Source organism: Suricata suricatta, chromosome 10 (genome assembly GCF_006229205.1).
Source record: "Suricata suricatta isolate VVHF042 chromosome 10, meerkat_22Aug2017_6uvM2_HiC, whole genome shotgun sequence".
NCBI classification, from domain to species: Eukaryota; Metazoa; Chordata; class Mammalia; order Carnivora; family Herpestidae; genus Suricata; species Suricata suricatta.
In genome coordinates, this window is record NC_043709.1 from 98564452 (window position 1) to 98586492 (window position 22041).

The 22041-nt window shown below is 47.5% G+C and overlaps 1 protein-coding gene across 1 annotated transcript in view; it reads left to right on the forward strand.

Annotated features, from left to right (window-relative positions):
• The window catches only part of ANO2 (anoctamin 2), a 326751-nt gene that overhangs the window by 256674 nt on the left and 48036 nt on the right, over positions 1-22041 (forward strand). Inside the window, exons 15-16 of the mRNA XM_029955559.1 lie at positions 439-513; positions 6138-6333. Of these exons, the coding sequence (XP_029811419.1) occupies positions 439-513; positions 6138-6333 (271 nt within the window). The remainder of the gene's footprint in view (positions 1-438; positions 514-6137; positions 6334-22041) is intronic.

The following is a 22041-nucleotide window of genomic DNA, read 5'->3' on the forward strand; positions in this document are numbered from 1 at the left end:
CGGGGTGCTGCTCTATGGGTCGGATTCTGTCTGTCATCTGCCCATTGCTTTATTACGTTCACATATTTCTCATTAAAATGAAACAAAGCAAATAAAACCATCCTATGCAGTAGGCAGAATGGGTGTTATAACTGTGCCCATTTTACAGATGAAGAAATAATGGGTCAGAAATGTTAAGATTCGTGACTGAGATCACACAGCTGATAACTCAAATGTCAGCTCAGTTTGAGGCAGGGATCAAATCTTGTCCTCATTACACTTTGGTTTTTCCAAGCAATGTAGAGATCATAGCATTAGGAGGGCTTTTGTGGGTATCAGAGACTAGGGAAACACCTATTTAGAGTAATGAATGATTAAGGATATGCAAATTGGTGCAAATTTGAGAGAAAACTGATATATCTGTCTGTGTCTTCTGATTGTATTCTCCCATTCCCACAGGCTGATGAAGATAAGCTGACCTGGAAAGATCGTTTCCCAGGTTACTTGGTGAACTTCGCCTCCATCTTATTCATGGTAATCTCCTTGATGGAACACCTGCCTCTGACATTTGCATGCAGATCCTGTAGAGCAAATGGTGTGGATGGGTTATTTGAGTATACTGTGGGGATAATGAGGGGCCAGTAGAGATGAAGCTACAGTCCTGTCCAAACGAGGAGGATCTTACCTGTTAGTGAGGCCACTGCTGGTATCCGCCATCTGAAGAGGGCAAAGTAATTCCCTTAGACCTGGGATGGGTGTCAGTGGCCCTCAGTGGCTACAGAGGGGACTCTGTCTTCTCAGCCTTGAGCACAGGTGTTTGAAATGGGAACTTCTGGGGATAGAGTATAAAATAAAATAATCCTTTCTTTAAGGAGTTTACAGATGGCAAGTACATACATAAATAAAAAAAACTGAGAAGTAAAATAGACTCCTTTCTCCAGTAGTGGTAGGTCAGAATATTGTCAGCATCACTGTCAACAATAATAGGTCACCACGCCACCATGGACAAATACAGGCCTACCTTCGTTTTATTGTGCTTTTTTGCGCTTTTCTTTTTATATGGGAGGGGATTATCAGAGGCAATGTCCTACCTCTAGAGCGAGGTGCCTGAGCTTTCCTTCCATGCCCAAGGCAGTCATTTACTTCCACTTATGTGTTGGGGACCAGCCAATGGAAACCCTCCCCCATCACCTGCCTTATGGCAGTGGCCTTCTAACTGTGCCCCTACAGGTCAGCCTACTGAGGTTCCTGGCTGGCTCAGGTGATAGAGCATGCTACTCCTGATCTCAGAGTCCTGAGTTCGAGTTCCATGGTGGGTGTAAAGCTTACTTAAAAAAAATCATCAGCTTACTGATCTTTTTAAAATCTGGATCAAATCATGTCGCTTCTATGCTCATTTGACTTTCTTCATCATAATAACTTACTTTATTGTGGTGGTCTAGCACCGAACCCACAACACTCTTGAGATTTGCCTGTGCTGAAAACTGGCTCAATGGTGGGTCATCGCCCCAAAGTTCTAATTTTTTCTTTTTAATTCCATGGAGGCCTCCTAACTGGTGTGGAATTTTTTGTGTGTTCAGAAGTGATCTATAATTATATCTTTAATCTCCCCTTTCTCAGCCCCACCCAACTCCACATCTTGATACAAATGGGAGATTCTGTATCAGAACCAAGAACTAATTGCTGTGCCTCTCTATGCCTGGGGTCCCCCACCTGTCATCAGCCAGTGCTCTGAACTGGACCATCTGAACAGGAGCTAGGAGGAGAGTGATAGGGACAGAGTGGGACCCTTTTAAAGATCACCCCATTATAGTCAGGTATGCTCAGGTTGACAGAAAGAAAGATAAATAGCACTTCTTACTTTCAGAAGTATTCCAGGTTGGACAATAAATTATATAGTCTCCAACCTATTAGATTTTTTAATCTTTATTTTATGCTAACTTTGAAAAGAAATAACCAACCCTCTGTCTTCTAAGGAAAGGGCTTGGCATGCCCTAGAACAAGGTGTGGAGTGGCAGATAAAGAGGTCAAGGTGGTGTTTCTAAAAAAGTGGGGTTTGGTTATGGAATTAGGGTAAAGCCAAAGGCACACCCTGCAACACACGTGAGTACTGAATGTCCTTCCCTCCTCCACCTTCTTTGACTAAACCTTGGCCGAAGAGGCCAGGACCATGGCCATGGGGAAGGTTTCAGGGATGCCAGTCTGCCAGATCAGCTGGGGATATTTTTCGTGGGATGGTGAGAACAGAACAGTGCGCCGGTGCTGTTCCTCTTCCCCAGGTGTGATGGCGGCCAGTATGGGCCAAGGTGAATTTTCTCTTTCTTCTCCAATCCAACGTGTTAAGCTACAACAGTGTTTTTCCTTTTTGAATTAAACCTCTGTTCACTACTATATCCTGTCCCTTAGAATGGTGACTGGCAAATAAAAGGTACTCAAGACATATTTTATGAATGACTGAATGAAAGAGTAAGGTAATTAATCAGATTAATAAGTTTCCAGGGACAACCTATTATGTCAATGATAAAGTCGATGGTGTGTGTGTGTTTTAAAATTGAGCTACTAGGGGCGCCTGGGTGGCTCAGTTGGTTAAACATCTGATTTCAGCTCACCTCGTGATCTCACAGTCCATGGGTTTGAGCCCCGCATCAGTCTCTGTGCTGACAGCTCAGAGCCTGGAGCCTGCTTCGGATTCTGTCTCCCTCTCTCTCTGCCCCTCCCCCACTCACTCTCTGTCTCTCTCAAAATAAAATAAAGACATAAAATTTTTTTGTTAATTGAGCTTCTCTTACATGCTCTGCCTCAGACAAGCGATTCTCCTGCTAGTTTAGCCCAGATTGCTTCTAACTTGTCTGTTTCTGCTTGCTCTTTTTTTTTAATTATTATTCTTTCCTCCAATCCTTTTTCATAGGAGACTCTCCCGAAGCTACTTTCGTGAGATTTTCTCTGATGAATCCCCCTCTGCTCTGCTCGGTGCATAGGAAGCTCATGAACTGAGCCTGTATTCTGTCCCGCCGCTACTAGGCTCATCCTTGTACATGTGCAGTGGTTTATTCCGCCATGATTCAGGATGCAAGACCTGAGGTGTGGGGACCAGACCCTCTCTCTTTCCTGTCTCTCATGACATTAAATAGGACTCTGGGCTCCATAGCCTGGCTTCCACTGCATTTTGGCTGTGTGCACAAGTAAAACTATGGGATCAGAACACCAAAAGCAATGGTGACTATGGTGATGTTCCCATGTGCTGGGGAGCTAGGGTTGTAGAGCCAGGGGCCAGCAGATCTTTACCAAACAGGTGGTGTAGCAGGGCACTGCTGTGAAAGGGCATGAGGCACAGAATGCAGTACAAGACCAGTCCCCACTTTTGGCCTATTTGTGGGGAGAGACTGATCACAAACATGAAATATCCCTAGCACATATCCTGAATTTACCAAACAAAATCAACACTACAGCCACAGTGGTGAAAACAGTGCTGCATTTAGGAACAGAGGAGCTGCCTTCTAACATCAGGATAGGATGGGATTGTAAACGTGGGAGACACAGCGCAGGGATCAAATCCTGGACAGTCAGTAAACAGCGTCCACAAAAGGTATATTTTACATGACTGTAATAAGGATGGGTGCTCATGAAGATGTGCACTGAATAACAAAATCAAGAGAGCATTGCTGTTAGCACCCCAGCTTTGCCAGGAACTGTCCAGATCTTGGACGGATCATGTTGCTGCTTCTTGGGCCTCAGTTTCCTTATATATGAGATTAGAGGCTGGATGTGGATGACCCCTGAATGCTAAAATCCTTTAACTCCTATCAGGATCTTGGAGACCAAGGTTGTAGTCTGTGCCTTGTGACCTTGAGCAAATCACTTCACTTTTCATGCCTATTTCCTCATCTGCAAAGTGGTCACAGGACTGGGCTGGTGTCCTCTGGGCTCATCTAGGTTGAGGACTGCCATGTAGCTTGAGGGGACACTGAAGGACAGCTTCAGACCTGGTTTCTGTAGTGGAAGGGAAAGTCAGGAGCTGAGAAGTTAGGATTGCACAGAACAGCCCCAAGGGCTGGGGAGGGGTGTGCTGGAGGTAGAGCCGAGGAGGACCGGAGGCTGGGACAAGGGGCTCTCTGAAGTGAGTAGAGCAGTGCCTCTAGAACTTTGATAGGAATCTTGTTCAAGTGCGAATTCTGAGCCAGTGGGACTGGAGCTGCGCTGATGCAGCAGGCCCGCGGATCACACTCTGGGTAGCAATAAGGAGTTTTCTTCCTTCCCCAGTTTAGCAGCTGGGCCTTTTAAAGAAGAATAGAAGCCGATCTCCTTCCCACTCATTCCCACTTCATGCCCCACCCCCAGGACCCCAAAGCAGGGGATGTTTTTGCCATTGCTTTCCCCCAGACTCACCCCCCAAAACACTCACACACACTTACTCTTTGATGCCCTGGCCTCCCCTGCCTCATCAATACTTCCATCACTGGCCTTCACTGCAAAAGTGATTTTGGGGGAAAGAATCTCACACCACGTTTTCCAGGCCCTTACTGTCTGGCAGTGACTGTCCCAGAGGAACGGGAAGTGAAAATGTCTACATTGTTGGAGAGCAGTGATGTCATGTCCAGCCTTTCCGACTTACATGTGCTCATTCCCCCTTCGTCCTGCAGGCTGGGGCTTCTGCTGCTCCCACCCCCACCTTGCCTCCGAAGAGGGTCCCCCACACCGTGTCCTCCCGTGTAACCTCTCCTCCACCCCAACACACACGCACCTGTGTGCCCACATACACTGCCACACACCCTCTAACCAGAGAATGCTGCCATCCTGCCTGCCTCCTTTTTCACACTGTGGCCCACAGGGCAAATGCTAATATCTGTACAGCATGCAGGGATAACTAGCTGAGGCTGCTACCAGGACACCCCTGGTTTCGGCACCCCCAGGCACTCCCCCCAGAGATCTAAAGGCATTCATACCTTCACACATCTGCAACCCATTCCCCATTCGCCCGCCAGTGTCCTGCAGGACTTGGAAAGCATTGCTTGGGCCAGAGCCCCCGTGCTTCCACCTCCTCTCTCCTCCCCTCCTTTCTAGGGAGGGAACGTGTACTCCAGGACAGTTTGTGTTTTCAGAGGGAATCTTTTCTCTCCCCATGTTTCCATGTAACTCTCTACAGCCAGTGCCAACCACCCCCCCTACCCTGACCCCAAAGGAAATACTACCTGAACAGCCTCCAGTGCAGAAACAATTCTGAGACTTCACTTGACTGACACAAATTAGAGTTTTGCTCTGGCCAGGATACATACCTAGATGTTCAGTCTCCTCCCTCTGCCCTGAGAGCTTATGCGTGGTGTAACATCCTTGTGCTTCATGGAAATGGCCCTCTCCTGGCTCTGATGGGAGAGGAGAGGGCCTGGCCTGGGAGAGTGAGTTATTATTCTTAGGTTCTAGAAAGAGGAAATGGGGGCTCTTAGAGGTCAAGTGACTGGTAAGCTTTCCTTTCAACCTAACAGCCTGAGATTTCTGCACCAAAATAGAAATCCAGGTCCTCCATTACAGTTAACCTGGTAGAGAAATCTTAGAGTGATATTTTGTTCACCCTGAGGACTGAGTCTACAAATCTCATGCCTGGCTTATCTCCCTTTATTCTTCTTTGGGCAGCCTTCCCACATGCATGAAGCTGACTCACCGTTTCTCAGCTCAGACACCTTCGACAGCTCCCTGTTTCCTTTCACTGAGAGCCCAGTTTGCCTCCCATTATTCCCCCTGATCTGCTTATTCCTCTGTACCCTCAGCCCCTTCACGAGCACGCAGTACCTCTCAGGTATCATTCACAGTAATTAATAAGAGTTCAGCTCTCCTCCATGGTCAACTGGAAGTCCCCAAATGAAAGAAATCACGCAACATGTGTTGTACACACCTCAGTGTCCAGTGTTTTCATTCTTAGGGTTTTGTATGTGTTGGACATCATTTGGCATTTCATAAAAATGGAAGACAGTCTCTCATGGACAGTGCACCCATCCTCAGAATTTGCATGAGAGTTCAGAGGGCATGCTGCCCCCTTGTTGCCTACTAGAGGACTCTAGATTAATAGGACCTGATGTAGCAAATAGGACTGTTGGCCAAGCAAATAATAGCTGCCCAATACTTACTTGTCTGCTGAACTATAACTCTCCCTGTCTCCCAAACAGATTGCCCTGACGTTCTCCATTGTCTTTGGGGTCATTGTGTATCGCATCACAACTGCAGCGGCCTTGTCTCTCAACAAGGCCACACGCTCCAATGTTCGGGTGACGGTGACAGCCACAGCGGTCATCATCAACCTTGTGGTCATCCTCATCCTGGACGAGATCTATGGCGCCGTGGCCAAGTGGCTCACCAAAATCGGTACTGTGTTACCAGATCCCATGTCTGCTCTAGGACCCCTGGAACGAGATCGGGTCAATGCATGCAAGGTGTTTGGTGGTGGAGACTGAACATGAAGAAAGGAGCAGGGACAAGATGCTTTGTACAGTGCATTTCACTTGGAGAAATCAGGAAGTACCATAGTTCTGTACTTGCAGGGCCTGCCAGGGGCCTCCCCTCAGCAAGGAATCTTCCTCAGGGCATTCTCCATCAGTACTCTTCCAGCCCAAGTTCATTGCCTCACTGTCCCCAAAGAATCATTCATGGGGCCTCTTCTTTTTAGCCTAACCTAGAAGCGAGACAGGTTCAACTCTTCCTGTTACAAATTACAGAGTTTTAGTTTTCCTCATTTTCCCAGGAGTGTTTACGGAGTTGAGAAAGCTCTTGATACTTGAGCCCTGGAGGGTCTTATCTATCCCCATATTGCCGAGGCCAGAAAATCCACACATTCGCCACGTACTGAGCAGACTTCAAAGAGGCATATCAGACTTCTCAAGCTTCAAGCCTAGTGAGAAAAATGCGGTGGCCTCAGTATTCAGACGTGTCATTTGAGCCACAACCTGCTGTTGCCTGAGCACCACTTTTTGGCATTTGTGCTTATTAGACAGGGGAGAGCTGAGAACTGAGACCCTTTCCTCATGGTACTTATCCTGGGTGGCCTGGAGGCATGCACCTCTTTTCCTGGTTGATTCTGGGGACTGGGCTGTCAGCCTCTCACTAACCTCAGAAAAGTTGAATTAATGATTGGATATCTTTAATTCACTGACCAGTTAAAAGCTAGACACTCAATAGGATAACCCCCTCTTCAAGAGAGCATTCCCTGGAGGATCAGAGCATTCCAGAAAGGTTTCCCTAATTCCAGTTAAAGGAATTCTTTTAGTGCCTTTCCCTGGCAGGGCCTCTGTTCACAGTGGGCATTGACTTTTTGTCTCCATGTGGATATAGCCAAGGTACCATCTGGAATGGAGACTCTGCTCTCTTTAGGCATGTGCACATTTGTAAGTATTATCCATGTTCCTTCATAGGTTTCTTGAGAAAAGTCAACAGAGAATGTTGCTTCAGGGTGGTTAGTAAGATTCTATGGAAGCACTTAGGGGGAGCATCCCAGGGGCTCAGGGGGGCACTTCTGAATAAGGGCATCAAGTTGAATTGCTCACAGATAAGTGGTGTTCATGCAGGCAGGTGCAGAGGGAGAGGGGAGTAGGCAGGAGGAGAAGAGGTTCCCAGCAGAGGAAACAGAGTGAGAAATTGGCAGCGAAGGGAGAGATCAGACCCCTCAGGGTCAGAAAAGGCACAGGGGAGTGCGCGCAGGGACTAGGTTTGTACAATGGGCACAGCTTTGGTGCCAGGGGAGCAGAGGGGGCAGAGAGCTCAGCGTATGGAAGAAGGAAAACACAAAGTATGTGCAAGATGTGAGAAGAGCCCAGCCTGGTGATTCCTCTAGGGTCTGCAGCATGTCCAGGGCATAGTGGAGTGAGAAACTGGGCCCAGAGTATTGACCCAGACCTGATTTTTCTGTAGAAGACTTCGAATGCAAGGCTAGGTATGCTGATGATTTTCATAGACATTTTCAAATGTGATTTCAAACACAATGGAAAGTGTTTGCCAGAGTTCAAAGGGTCATCCAATAAAAAGTACCCATCTTTCAGCCCTGATCATTGAATATGCTGAAAAGTAAGCAAAGGCAGACAGGCAAAAGCCAAGATTTCACTTTTAAAGCTAAAATAGGCTACATGCGAGGAAGCAGCTTAACAGGAGAGCCCGATAGGCTTCGTAATATGGGACTACAGATGTCCCTCCCAGTGGCTGGCAACAGAGGACAGGGAAGCCAGGCAAGTCTTAGGACATGGAGATGCAGGGCACAGATCCTTTGCTCCCCAGAGGAAGGGCAGAGAGGGTGGGCAGACGAGGCATGCCAGTCTCACCTTCCAGACTAACCAATGAAATAAGTTTCTGTACCCCAAGAGGGAGAAGGATGAAGTCAGGGAAACAAGGTAGGGCATTACAACTAAGCACACTCCTTCCACATGGGGGAGCATCCGGAGTGGAAAGAAATATCCCCCATCCCCCTCAGTGGCTCTGATCCCACACAACTGGGGATTTTTTGAAGAATGCAACACGATTGGAGCTGTATGTTTGCAGGACATACAGAGGCAGGAAGGCCTAATGTAAAGGACATTAACGAGTGTGTGGGTAGGAAGTAGGGAAGAGAGGAACAGGAAATCGGTGGTGGTGCAGAAATGTCTTCCTACTTGCCTCTTTGCATTAATTTGTTTCACTTGTGTTCCATGGCTCTAGACAGTGGTAGGGCTAGAAGATAGAGCGTGGTCCACAGTGAGAACCTCGTTAACAAGGCTTTAGTGAGCACCTCCTCTGTACAATGTGGGGCAAACTCTCTTTGCATTGGGCTGTAAAACACTGTCTATATCTCCCTCACCCAAAACGTTCAGGCTCCTCCACACTGTGACATCAGTGGCCTGTGCTCTGGGAAGGAGATGAAATCCTAGCAAGTACCTTTTGTTCTTTGTGATAGCGATACTCATAATGCAGCTCTCAACTTAAAAGAGTTCTATTATCCCATTTTATCCTCATGAAAACTGTGTGGTCAGCAAGGAGAGTATTGTATCCTCATTTTACTATGGCTCAAACTCAGGTTCTCCCTCTGAACTGCAAATACCCTTTGTGCTCTGTCGATGTGAGTTTCTTACTGTCTGGTCCAAAGTGGTGTATTGGATCTCCACACAGGAACCCATGTGGGCCTCGTCCCAGGTTGCTGCTCTTGTGCTCCTGAGACTGGGTGTTCTCAGAGGGCTCTGACAGGCATTTCTGTATAGCGGAAGGGCCACTGAATTCGGGAGCCCAGTGGAAGGGACCTTTGAGTTCTGGGCATGACTTTTCTCCCTCCCATCCCCAGATATATGGCATTGGGCAAACAATGAGCTTTTCTGAAACAAATTTTATTAATCTTTCCTTCATCATTTACCTCCTTCCTGTCCACTGGTCAGGACTGTGTGGGGACTGTTGTCATAGCCTAAGGACTACTATGTCCTTGTCTTTAGCCTCTGTCTATGGGCCTCCAGCTTGGAAATCCCCATCCAGTCAGTCTTTCTCAAACTTTCTCCCTGAGCTGGGGTAGGGGAGCACCACTCCCATCAACCACCACAGACAGCTTCCTTTTGCCTTTGGGTCAGATATAAACTAGCATTCTAAGCTCTTACATGTGGGTTTCCCAGTCTTAGGGTAGATGAGACTATGCCAGGGTGATAAATCCATCTTAAAATCTCAGGTGCATAATTTGAAGTTGTTTTCTTGTTCTTGCTTGCTCATGTTCTGTGTCCAGAGCAGCAGGGCAGGGGTCTCTGCCTCACACGGCTGCTCAGGGATCCAGACTGATGGAAGCCACATGGACACCAGGGAGGCAGTGAAACACTCCAGTCTGGTAGGGCCTTCCCTCACTTCTGCTCGCAGCACGCTGGCTGGAAGCAGCCTAATTGTGAAGCAGTGGGAAGATACGTAGAGGTGTGTAGACATTCCATGGACAGTAAGGGTCTCTGCCGCTTGCCCCAGCCAGGCTACAAAGCCTTGGAGAACTGCTCCTCTATCTTACTTATCCTTTTATGCCTCCTATAATGCCTGCCTCACAGTAGACCTGTGAGTTTGCCAATGCAGTTGTTGGTTAAATATGTCTCTGCTTATGCATTCAAAAATTTTTTGGGGGGAAATGCCCATAGACTGGGCATCCTGTAAGCCACAGCAGAAGCTACCACAAGCATTTATGTGTTTGTTATTTTCTACTTTCAAAAGGATTTGTGGAAATGTTGAGACAAATAAGGTAAATGTGAAGTTGTCTTGATGGGACAGTCACTGAAAGATACAACAAAGCTATCAGAAGACTTGAAGTGTCCTTAATGGCAAAGAGTGTGCACATTAATCCACTCACCAAGGTGGCCGTGCACAGCAGGGGTAACCAGTGCACCTTCAGGCAGAGGTATGCTGCAGAGTCCCCCAGGCCTGTACGGGGACAAATAGCTGTGAATAAGGCACTGAATGAAATGAAGATTCTTCCAGGCTTAGGGGCTTCCTGTGCCATTCTCACACTGGCTTTAATACCCATCTGGCTTCTTGCCCCAGATCTCCTAATTGCTGAGGAGGCTGCAACTACTGCCTTGCTCACCAGGTGCAAACAGCTGGTGTAAACAACCCCAGCGGAGTTCCCAAGTGTTTCTTGCAGGACTGGGTGGTGAAGACTGATTTCTTGGGAGCATCTCCCAACAGGCCCAGACATCAGGCCCCTCTGAGGACCATTCTTGTCACAAGTACTTATGACAAAATCCAGAATGTGTTAAGAGTTGGCTCAGCAGTGGTAGATAATGATACTAGTTGTCTCCCTGGCTGCCATGGTAACAGTGGTCACAGGCTCAGGTGCAAGATACACTGTGAGCCACTGGCTGCATAGCAGTGGTGGGGCAGGGCCTGAGCTGAGACCTGGGCAGTGGGATGGGGGTGCTAGGGGAAAATGAAAGAAGCCTGGGGCCTTGGTGGCCAGAGCCCACTCTGCAAGGTAGGTAGCCCAGTTCAGCAAGTGTCAGTAATTAGTTTATGAGGATCCCAATGAGTGGATGCGACAGGACAGTCCCCAGTGATCTGTTCATTCCTGAAGGGGTCCCAGATGGTGGTTATAGGAAAGGGTTTGGTTCCTGGGATGGGAAACAAGCAAGAGCTGTGCAAGACATCAGGACCCAAGATTCCCAGGAAAAATCAGACCAGGCTCAGATGTCATGGGAAGCCAGGGTATGAGGCAAGGTGACAGGGGTCACCACATAGATGATCTCAAGGCATGCTTCAGTCCTAGCCTGTCCAGCTGCTATCACAGAATACCATGGAATTCAACAGCAGAAATGTGTTTCTCATATTCTCATAGTCTGAGATCAGGGTGCCAGGAGGGTTGGGGAAGGATCCTCTTGCAAGTCCTCTTGCTGCGTCTTCACATGGCAGAGGCACTAGAGGCCCCTCTGGAACCTCATTTACAAGGGCCCTCCCCTCTCATGGCTTGAGCACCTCCCAAGGGCTCCACCTCCAAATACCATCACACTGGGGATTAGGTTTTCAACATATGAATTCTGGGGGGACACAGACATGCAGACCATAGCAGCTTCCTCCTCAGGACACAGGGACAGATGGTGCCTTTGAGGCAGTGAGCTTCTGAGCCCACATGTGGGGAGCAGGATGTCCAGTGCTCCTGAAAACTGTAGGGTCTTCTCATGACCTGTGTAGGCATGGGTCAGGCTTGGCCTAGAAGGGGAGGCAGGGCTGTCAGCAGGCTTCTAGCCTGAAGAACCAAGATACCAGCAGCTTGTTTTTATCAGGATCATTCTCAATCTCTAGCTCTTCTGCCACTGCCTCCTCTTCCTCTCCCTTTCAAAACTGGATGCAGTGCTGGCTGTGTGTGGAGCCGTGCAGTTCACCCTTAACTCTGTGGTGAGTCTCTCCCACTTCGGTCCTAGCCTGTCCCATTTTTGAGTGTAGAAGACTGAGGCACGAGATAACAGCTAACAGGCCCGAGGTCATAGACTGGGAGGTGGTGAGTCAGGCCTCAATGCTAAGATGTGATGCTCTACTGTCTGGTAATATGTGGCGGTCCTTGTTCCTCAGGAAATGTTAGATGTGTGGAGTAAGCAAAAGAAAGTACACCAGAGGCCCCAGAAGGTTGAAAAGGCCCCCCCATGTGAGTGTCAGTGATAGGGGTCTCTGAGATGAGCAGGGAAAATTGGAGGGAGCAAGCTCCGAGCGCACTGTCACCTGCCTCCTAGGTCCACATGCATGAGGACACCTGCATACGTTTACAAACTATGGAGTCCCACACGCTTTATTAAATTTTTAAGAAAAGCTTATTTTCTAAGGAATTGAAATGCCTCAGTGTAAAATTGTATATCCAATTCTAAGATACTCTCTCAAAAAGCCAATATATCACTACTAAGGAGAAAAGAGAGGGAAGAAAGGAAAAAAAGGAGACGAATCTCACTACCAAAGGCTGCCAGGACATCAGAAATTCTTTAAAGAACATTTTGGACATACATGGATGGATCTAATTTTCCATCAAACGTGGACACCGTGTGTTTTCAGAGTTAGGGGGACGTGCTGGCTTTGTTGGCTCAAGCACGGGGGCAAGGGGAGTGGGCTTCACTGCAGACTGAGCCCGCTCAGGAACGTACCTCCATAGCAAGGATCAGCAAGGACATGGGTGGGGGCATGCAGCCAGGACCCATGCCTTCCCTGGGACAGTGTGGGGGGGGGGGGAGAGATCCTAGTGCTGGTAATTTGAAATCTGGCCTCAGAGTCAGGTCTGTGTGGTTGTACTTGAGCTCCTGACTCCCTGGGTGGCCTCAGGCAACTGGGGAGAAAGAGCCTCCTGCCTGCCCATCTGTGAGGCCAGGGGAAGGGTGTGGCAAGAGTGGATTCTGCCATTGTCTGAGGGCCCCCTTGGTGCTTCAGGCATGGAGTATTGTAAATGTTGTTTGGGAGGGACCAGGATCATGAGAGGCTGCTGCTAATAATAAAAAAGACCTGATTGTGGTTATAGCCCAAGTTCATGGAACAATTCATTCCAGTTATGAAACTATTATTAGGAGCATGCTACTTATAATAGTTTCATAGAACTGGCAAGAATTCCTTCCCAAACTTGCGCTGTAACTATGAACATATCTCTTTCCTTTTTCTAGTTAATTACTGAAGCAGTCATGACTCCTGTTAGCAGGAAGTCCGATATATTCCTCTCCCTTTCTTTGAGTTTCTAAGAACCCAGACTCAAGATTTAAGCCACAAGAAGAGAACAGAGTATGGTGGGCATTCTCTGTTTGCCTTGTTTTCTCTCCAGACCCCTTCCCCACCCTTCTCTGCCATATCCAGCATCCCTGAGGGCCTGCAGTTGGTGTAACCAGGCTCCCCTGTTCTGCCTTCAATAGGAAGCCATGGGAGAACAGAAGGAAGCATAGTTGGCAGGACGGATAATTGGGGGTAGTTCTCCCCTGCTTCTCCCTCATCTCTGACAAAACCACACTCTTTCTGGGGCGCCTGGGTGGCTCAGTTGGTTCAGTGTCCAACTCTTGGTTTTGGTTTAGGTCATGATCTCACAGTTCATGGGTTCAAGCCTGCATTAGGCTCTGTGCTGACAGTATGGAGCCTGCTTGAGATTCTCTCCCTCTCTCTCTGGCCCTCTTCTGCTCACTCATTCTCTCTCACTCTCGCTCTCTCTTGCTCTTTCACTCTCTCTCTCTCTCTCTCTCTCTCAAAATAAATAAACATTTAAAAAACTTAAAAACAACTTTACCCTTTCATAATTATAGCTTCTACAGGATGAATCCTCCCTCATGGCCCTTCTTGGGCTCCCATGACAACAATTGCTTCTCCTTGCCCCTTAACTGCTGTTAAGTACTACCTTTATTAGATTCACTTCCTTTGAACCAGATGAGGTGAGTTCTGCTTCCTCCTGGGATCTTGAGACACAGAGGCAGTCAGGCCAACATCCGTGTTTAAACAGGGAAGTCAAACCTGCAGTGTGACCAGCCCTTCTCTCTTTGCTGCACAGCTGTTGGATGCTGGTCCTGTCTCATCTGACAGAGGAGTCTGGGTCCTTGCTCAGAGGGCCCCTCTGGGTCGCGGGCCCTGGGCAGGCCATTGCTTTTCAGGGAGGATGATCCTCCCTTCTAGAGTGATCTCAGTTGAAGGACTGCAGCTGTCAGGGTCCCCTGCTTTCAGGACACTTGTCCAAGCCTCTACCCGCCATCTCCAGGATGGCATCCATCCCATAGACTCAGAACCAAGGACCCCATTCTCCCCTGGAAATCCACCAGAACATACAACTTGTCTTCTTAACCTTTCAAAACACAATAGACCTGATGCTACACCTTTGCATCTCCCTTAGAGAGAGGTTATCCTGGTGACCCAAATGATACCACCCTGACCTCTAAGAGGACTCTGTCAGGATTTTTTGGTAACTTGCAGGTACCTGTCTCACTAAAAAGGAGGCAGGAGTACAAATTAAATGTGTGCTAGAGTGCTTTGATACATAAAATAGTAAAAGCAAATATTGGAGCCCTTACTCTATGCTTGGTTCTTTGTAGACTTTATTTCCCTCAGACTCTATAAGAAATGTTTAAGGAAGGTCCCCTCTTAGGAGTTAAGACAGTGAGGCATGGAAAAGTAAATCTCTTATCTGGGAACACTGGGACAGAAAAGTCCTTTTGGCCCAAGGTCTTCCTGTGTTCTTCTGTTATAGCCTTGTGACTTGTGTCACAGAACACAGAAAAAGACCAGAAGCAGGTGTGTGCTCCACCTGGGGTTACAGCTTGCTCAAGGCTGTGTTTCCTTGAAGCTGGCCAGGTACTTTGAAGGATGGTTCACAGTTCATGCAGTGCTCCACCCTGCTGGGGGCATGACCCAGGGAGGATAGAAGCTCAGAGTCCAAGGACTCCATGTGTCCAACTTTGAGCTCTTAATTTTCCCTCCAAACCTGTTACTTCTCACCTACTTTTTTCCCTCTCAGGAAGTGGAATCATCAACCACTCAAATGCTCATACCAAAACCTAAGTGTTATCCTGGACCCCACCTCCCCCCCCCCAGTCTATCTATCACCTAGAGTCCAGTCTGTTAAGTATTGTCCATTCCACATTCAAATATACCCCAGCTCTGATCACAGTTCCTAGCTTCCATCTAACATTGGCCACCTCTTACCTGGACCGCTGTACACTCCTCATTTGTCTCTCTACTTCCACACTTGTCTCCCTCTCCGCACACACATCCACAACCCATCTTCTGTGATCTTTTTAAAATATAATCTCACTATATCCCTCCCCTGTGCAAAACCCAAGGTGACTTCTCATTGTGCTTCCAGTGAGATTTAAGTGCTTCCTGCGGCCTGTGGAGACCTGTTGACCCGCCCCTACCTTCCCCTCCAGGTCTACTGCCTAATAAATGCTTTCGTGTTGCTCAGAATGCTCCAGTCCTTGGGGTCTTTCCATTGCCTACACGTCTGCTGGTCTCTCCCATCTGCAGCCATCCCTGTGGTTTCCACCCATGGCTCCTTCCCAGCTCATTTGTGCTGCCTTCTGCCGCATCTGTGGGGCCTCAGCTGAGAGTCAGCTCCCCAGAGGTCCTTCTTTACCACTCTGACTAAAACAGTCTTCCTGCCCCGTTTTCTTCTCTTCATCTCCCTGCATTTTATCTTCAGTGCTCTCCAGAATAGTCTCGTTAATCTATGCCCCTTTTCTAGACTGTAAGCTCCACATGGCAGGGAGCTTATTGGTTTTGGCTACCACTGTATTCCCAGTGCCTGATGCCTGGCACATAATAGTCACTTGGTAAACATTTGTGGAACTAGAAAAGGATGAAAAATATAAAAGCATTCCCTCTGAGCTGCCTTCCCTGGAAAGGCATGAGGAGATGGGCTAAGGTGGAATGACTCCCTACCTACTCACTGGGCTTTTTCAGACCTGTGTGTATTTGTGAGATGACCCACTGGTGTTGTGGGAGTGTCTGTGGCCACAAACCAGGCACACTTACCTGTTTTCTCCCCGCTCCTATCATTGCCATGGAGACACAGTCTTCACTGTGTACTGATTACAATCACATGGGGGAATCCATGTCAAGTGCTCATATAGTGCCCAACACACAGGGGCCACTGAGCACGGGGTTCTCCTGATTGGCCCATAACAGTATTAATCGATCTCTCTCTCTTCCTCTCCCCCTTCCCAGATGCTCCCTTGCTATTTAGTCTCCTTTCTTCAAATGTTTTGTGGGGCTGTCACCTTGGGCTAGGCTGCTAGACAGCACAGCAGGTTTCACATCCCTTAGTCTGGGATCAAGAGTCATCTTCCTGACTCTAAGGGAGAGATCTTTTGCACTAAGAAATCCTCTAGGGTTCAGGCATATCTCAGGAGTGCCCATCCTTAATCTCCAGTCCTGGGGCTCTCCGCTCCCTTAGACAATGCTCTGGCTGTTTAATTACCCAACTGGCTGGCTTTCCTAAGGTGATTCCCTTCTGATGAACAAACAAGGCAACCGCATCACATTGGAGGCTGAGACACACTTACCTCTGCCCCTGCTCCCAAGACACACACACACACACACACACACACACACACACACACACACACACACACACACACCAGAAGGCCAGTGGTAGGGCTGCCAGAAAACATTGCTGTTTGCAGAAGCTGGATCTGCCCTGGGGTAGAGGTGGGGAGAGGAGCAGGCGCCTCTGCTTTCTGACTAAGCCACACAGGTTCAGGCCCTCATTCCTTCTGCCCAGAGCAGTACCAGGGCTGGTACTGCCTAAAATATACACTTGGACATCTCATTTCCTTTTGTCGCCATCATTCTATATCTGTTGGGTGGGTTGCTGGGGACTCCAGTTATGCTGAGCTGCTTTTCGAAAATTCAGGTTCTGCTGCTGGCATCCTCTTGCTGGCCATACTGTTTCCATATGATTAGGATGGCGCTCTGGGGACTCTGAATTCTGATCTGGCCCCCTGGGACTAACTTGAGCTTTCATACTAATTATTTTCCAAGGCAGTTTACAGCTGGTTCATTTGTACTCATATTTTTTCATGACACAGCGCTCTAGAGGTTTAACACTTGAGAGAAAGGGGGGCTGGGTAATGGCTCTGCACAGGAATTCCATGTGGTTGCCCTTCCTGGTCCTGGGTAGAGTCTACCCTCTTTTGCAAATCTGCTTCAACAAGTTGGGAGCAGGTGAAACCCTCTGATGGCCTCCAATCAACCCAGGGTGACTTTCTGGGGGATGTGGGGTTTCAGGCACATATAATGATGGAGTGGAATTGCCATCTCTCTACTCATCCTCTCTCTGTATTGACTCCATCCTTTACCTCTTCATAGCAATTGCAGTCTAAAGGCACTGTGTTTGGAGTTGTATGAAGCATGGGCTGGGCTTTTATCTCATGGTCTCAGATTCAGACCACTCCAGAGGTCTGTGTCTTATGAGGAGATCCTGCCCAGTGGCCTGCAGTACAGATTGTTCTGCTTGGCCTGAAGACATCATCCCATCCCATCCCAAGTGGACTCTGGGAAAACTCTTTCTATTTAAGTCATGTAGTCTCTATCATAGACAGATGAGGCTCCTAGTGTTGGCTGCTGAGACAGATCTAATAGTTCCACTGGAGCTTCAGGGCTTTGATACCCCCAACCCCCACCCTCACTTATCTCTGTCCCTAGGAGGTGTTCCCTGAAGGCTTCCTTCCCTAGAAAGCTCAGCAAAGCACATTAAGTGGCTGCAGAGCTTCTCTGAGGTGGGGGAATCCAGCTGATTTAGTGGCCTATCAAGTGGATTTGGATTGTTTATTGGAAATGCCCATTATTTATGGTGGCTCATGGCCCTGAAGGTGCAGGCAAAGGCTGTTTTCAGAAATAAAAGTAATAAATAATAACTAGGTCTGTGATTTATCAGTATGGAGGAAGGGACCTTCTCATTTCCAGTTGGAGTAAAGCATCCTGAAAAGATCGGATTCTCTTTCCTCAGAACTTGGAGGAAATTCCTGCAGGGATTGGGAGATCTGAGTACAAAGAGTTCAAAGGAGATTATAAAAGAAAATCAAAGACACGTGCCTCTCTGTTCCTCATTCTTAATCCCCTTCTAGCCACATTTACATGACAAGTTTTCCAAATTTTCAGCTCCTTAAACCTGATTACTTATTTTTTGGTGACATAAGTTTTCATTTTCTTATACCCAAAGTATTTTAAAAAGAGAGACAAGAAGTGGTTGTTATTGTTGAATTGGCTGCCATGGGTACACTGGGCAAAGACTCAAAATCTTACCAAAAACCTTTTGCTTCCTCCCTCCTCTCCCTCCCTCCCTCCCTTCTCCCTGTCCCCTTTCCCTCCTCTTTCCTCCCCTCTTCTCCTCTCTCCTCCTTTCATTTCCTCTCTCCTTCCATCCCTCTCTTTCCTTCCTCCTTCCCTCCCTCTTTCCTTCTTTCTTTCTTTTCTTCCCTCCTTCCTTCTGTCCTTCCTTCTTTCCCTTTTCCTCCTTCCTTCTCTCTGTGTCTCTCTCTCCCCTCTGTAACCCAGACACAACAGGGCACATGCCATCTGTTCATGACCTGTGGCCATCTTGAAGCAGGCTCAGTCCTTTGGCATATCCCTCTCCTAAAAACAAATCCAGGATTCTAGGAAAGCAGGTTTTAATGCATTTTTACTAAAGATTCTGTGGAGAGGCTACTGATGGGATTCCACTACAAATGACAGGGAAGTTAAAGAACATTTCTGCTGGGCACCTCTGCCCCTCCCCCATCACTTAACGTTTCTTCTTTGGCAGAGACCACCTCAGTTCTTGTCCCTCTCTGCCCCTCCTATGGCAAAGGCATGGCCCTGCATCTAACTCCAACACCCCCATCTCTTATCTTGTGGATAAGGTAGGGAAATTTAAATTGATTAAATTAAATTAAATTGAAATACAAATTAGACAGATCTGTCTTCTGGCTGTTACTTTCTTATGACTCCATACCCACAAACAGTGGTCCTTGAAATTTGACAGAGAACTTTTAGTAAATGATAAGTATTTTTTCACTATTCCAAATCATATTTTTTCATGTCATGTCATGTCATTCATTCATTCTTTCAATAAATATGCTTAAAAGAGTACATCTAGTGATAGCTGTGGCCCACCAAAAGGTGTATCTGACTGCTCATTGTAAAAAAGCCACCCAAACTATGCATGGTGAGATAGGGTGGGGCTGGGGAAATGAGGGTTAACAGCCTTAAGGGGGTTCACATTTATGAGAGTTTTTTTAAAGCTTTATTTTTTTTATTTAGAGAGAGAGAGAGAGAGATGGAGCACAAACCAGGGAGGGGCACAGAGGGAGACACACACACAGAATTTGAAGCAGGCTCCAGGCTCTGAGCTGTCAGCACAGAGCCCAACATGGTACTTGAACCCATGAACCATGAAATCATGACCTGAGCTAAAGCCAGATGCTTAACTGACTGAGCCACCCAGGCACCCTTATGGTTATGAGATCTAAAAATGGAAAGTGATCTTAGAAATTGATGGTAAGCATTTCCTGGGCCTCAGCATTTTTTCCTTTTGTCAAGGAGAATAAGAATCAGACTGAAGAAAGGGATTGAATCTTGAGCTCAGGGAAGACTTGAGAAGCATAAATCAAAGAAGCCTCTTTGTTGGCATAATTTGTAGCAGGGAGGGAAGAGGCCTTAGGTTTAACTATCTGAAGGGTTTTGCTGATGTACATAAACTAAAAAGGAAATAGCTGAGGCAGTGTTCACTGTCAATTGTGAGCACAGATCATTATCCAAACACTTACTGGGCAAGGCAGTGTGGGACTGGCCTGAACCTCTGTCTCATGGGCTGTGCCGTGTCCCTCCAGGCATGGCAGGAAGAAGAAGACCACCAAGCCATCTGACAGTCGAGGGATAGCACAATAGACTCTTCCAACTTCATCACCTATAAAATTAGGACAGTGTCTCCAGATTCCATGGCAATGTTTATTTCTATAGTTGTCTGGAGGACCTCTGGAAGCTTGGGTAGTGGACTTTGGAGGTGAGGACAGGAGCTGTTTTGATTAGATTTTTCAGCTACATGCTGGCGGGATCACCTCCTCACTATCCTCACCATCAATTGGTAGGAAGTGCTCATTAATCAACATGGAAATGGTGCCCAGAACCTTCAGGGCTAAGACATGTGCACAAACACCTGACCACAGATGGTCCAACTGTGCTGCAGAACGCAGGGCTGCCGGGTTGGAGGAGGTTATGCAAGAAGAGAATGAACACTGTTTAGTACAACAGGAACTATCCTTTATTGAGGTCTGTTACTTGCCAACCACTAGGCTGAGGGCTTTCTAAGCATCCTGTGCTGTCTTCAGGGTAGCCTTGCCAGGCGGATGTCATTATCCTTTTTATAGAAATTCAGACCTCTAATTATGCTCTGCATTTGAAGTCAGGTGTGTCTGATGTGAAAATCTGCCCCTGCAGCCATCTCTGGAGTAAAACAAGCAAATAGTCACTCCCCTCAACACACAGCCGAGCCCAGAATAGTATGACTGGATGCTCTATAGATTTGACATAGTCTGCCAAGGCCTCTAGGACTGTTTGTGAGCATAAGCAAACTAAAGTAGGCTTCAGGATGATGGGGCACTTGGAGAATGAGCCGGTTTTTAGTGTTCCTGGCTGCCTAGGGATGATGTCATGTTATTTTAGGGTTCTTGGGGGCTAGAACACGACTAGACAATGAGTAGTCTTCATTCTGGTGTCATGCAATTGGTGTTCAATGAGTGTGGACTGAACAGTCACAAATATTTCCTAGGTATATATCATGTTAGGCTATGGGTGGAGGGTGGGGAGGTGAGAGAAGGTGTGTGATGTAAACAGCAATCAAAGATCTTAATTGCACAGCATGATAGAATGAAATTGTCTTTGGAGAAAGGCAGATATGAGTTCAAATCTTAACTCTTACATAACCCAAAGAACTAGCGTGGCTGTGTCATCTTGAGCAAGGCTCTAACCTCTCTGGATCTTAGCTGCCTTTATTTCTAACAGTGAGATGCCCTACCCTTTGATGCAAGTAGGTAAGGATGAAATGAGATGGCAGATGTATGCACCTGGGGGCGGAGCCACCTGTGGGGCAGCTTGGAGCAGACACTCCTGCATAGCGCACACTCCCTTTGGCCACCCAAGGGGTCACTGCAGCTCTCTGCCTGCAGGTGTCCTCTGGTTGTGAGCATTCTTAGCCCATGCATAGGACAAGGTGGCAGTGCTAGGGAGTCAAGTGCAATAGTAACCTTCAACCAGTGAGGGACTCCACATGCTCTCACCCCTCAGGGTAATAATTCTGAGGGGAGTTTCACAGTCTCTACGAAGACCTCCCAGTGGCACTGAGTCCTGGTAGCCTGCAACATTAAATTGTTAATGAACACATCCATGCTGCCTTCCCCACTCCTGTTTTACTATCCCAACACTTCCTGGGAGCACTTCCCTAGTAAACCACTTACTTTTATTTTTTTATTTTTTTAAAATATTTTATTGTCAAATTGATTTCCATACAATACCAGTGCTCTTCCCCACAAGTGCCCTCCTCCATCACCACCACCTCTTTTCCCCTCTCCCCCTTTCCCTTCAACTCTCAGTTCATTTTCAGCATTCAATAGTCTCTCAAGTTTTGCATCCCTCTCTCTCCCCAACTCTGTTTCCCTCTTCCCCTCCCCCTGGTCCTCCATTAGGTTTCTCCTGTTTTCCTGTTAGACCTATGAGTGCAAACATATGGTTTCTGCCCTTCTATGCCTGGCTTATTTCGCTTAGCATGACACCCTCAAGGTCCATCCACTTTCCGACAAATGGCCATATGTCATTCTTTCTCATTGCCATGTAGTACTCCATTGCATATATATACCACATCTTCTTGATCTACTCATCAGGTGATGGACATTTAGGCTCTTTCCATGTTTTGGCTATTGTTGACAGCGTTGCTATGAATACTGGGGTACATGTGCTCCTATGCATCAGCATTTCTGTATCTCTTGGGTAAATCCCTAGCAGGGCTATTGCTGGGTCATAAGGGAGTTCTATGGATAGTTTTTTGAGGAACCTCCACACTGTTTTCCAGAGCGGCTGCACCAGTGTACATTGCCACCAACAGTGTAGGAGGGTGCCCGTCTCTCCACACCC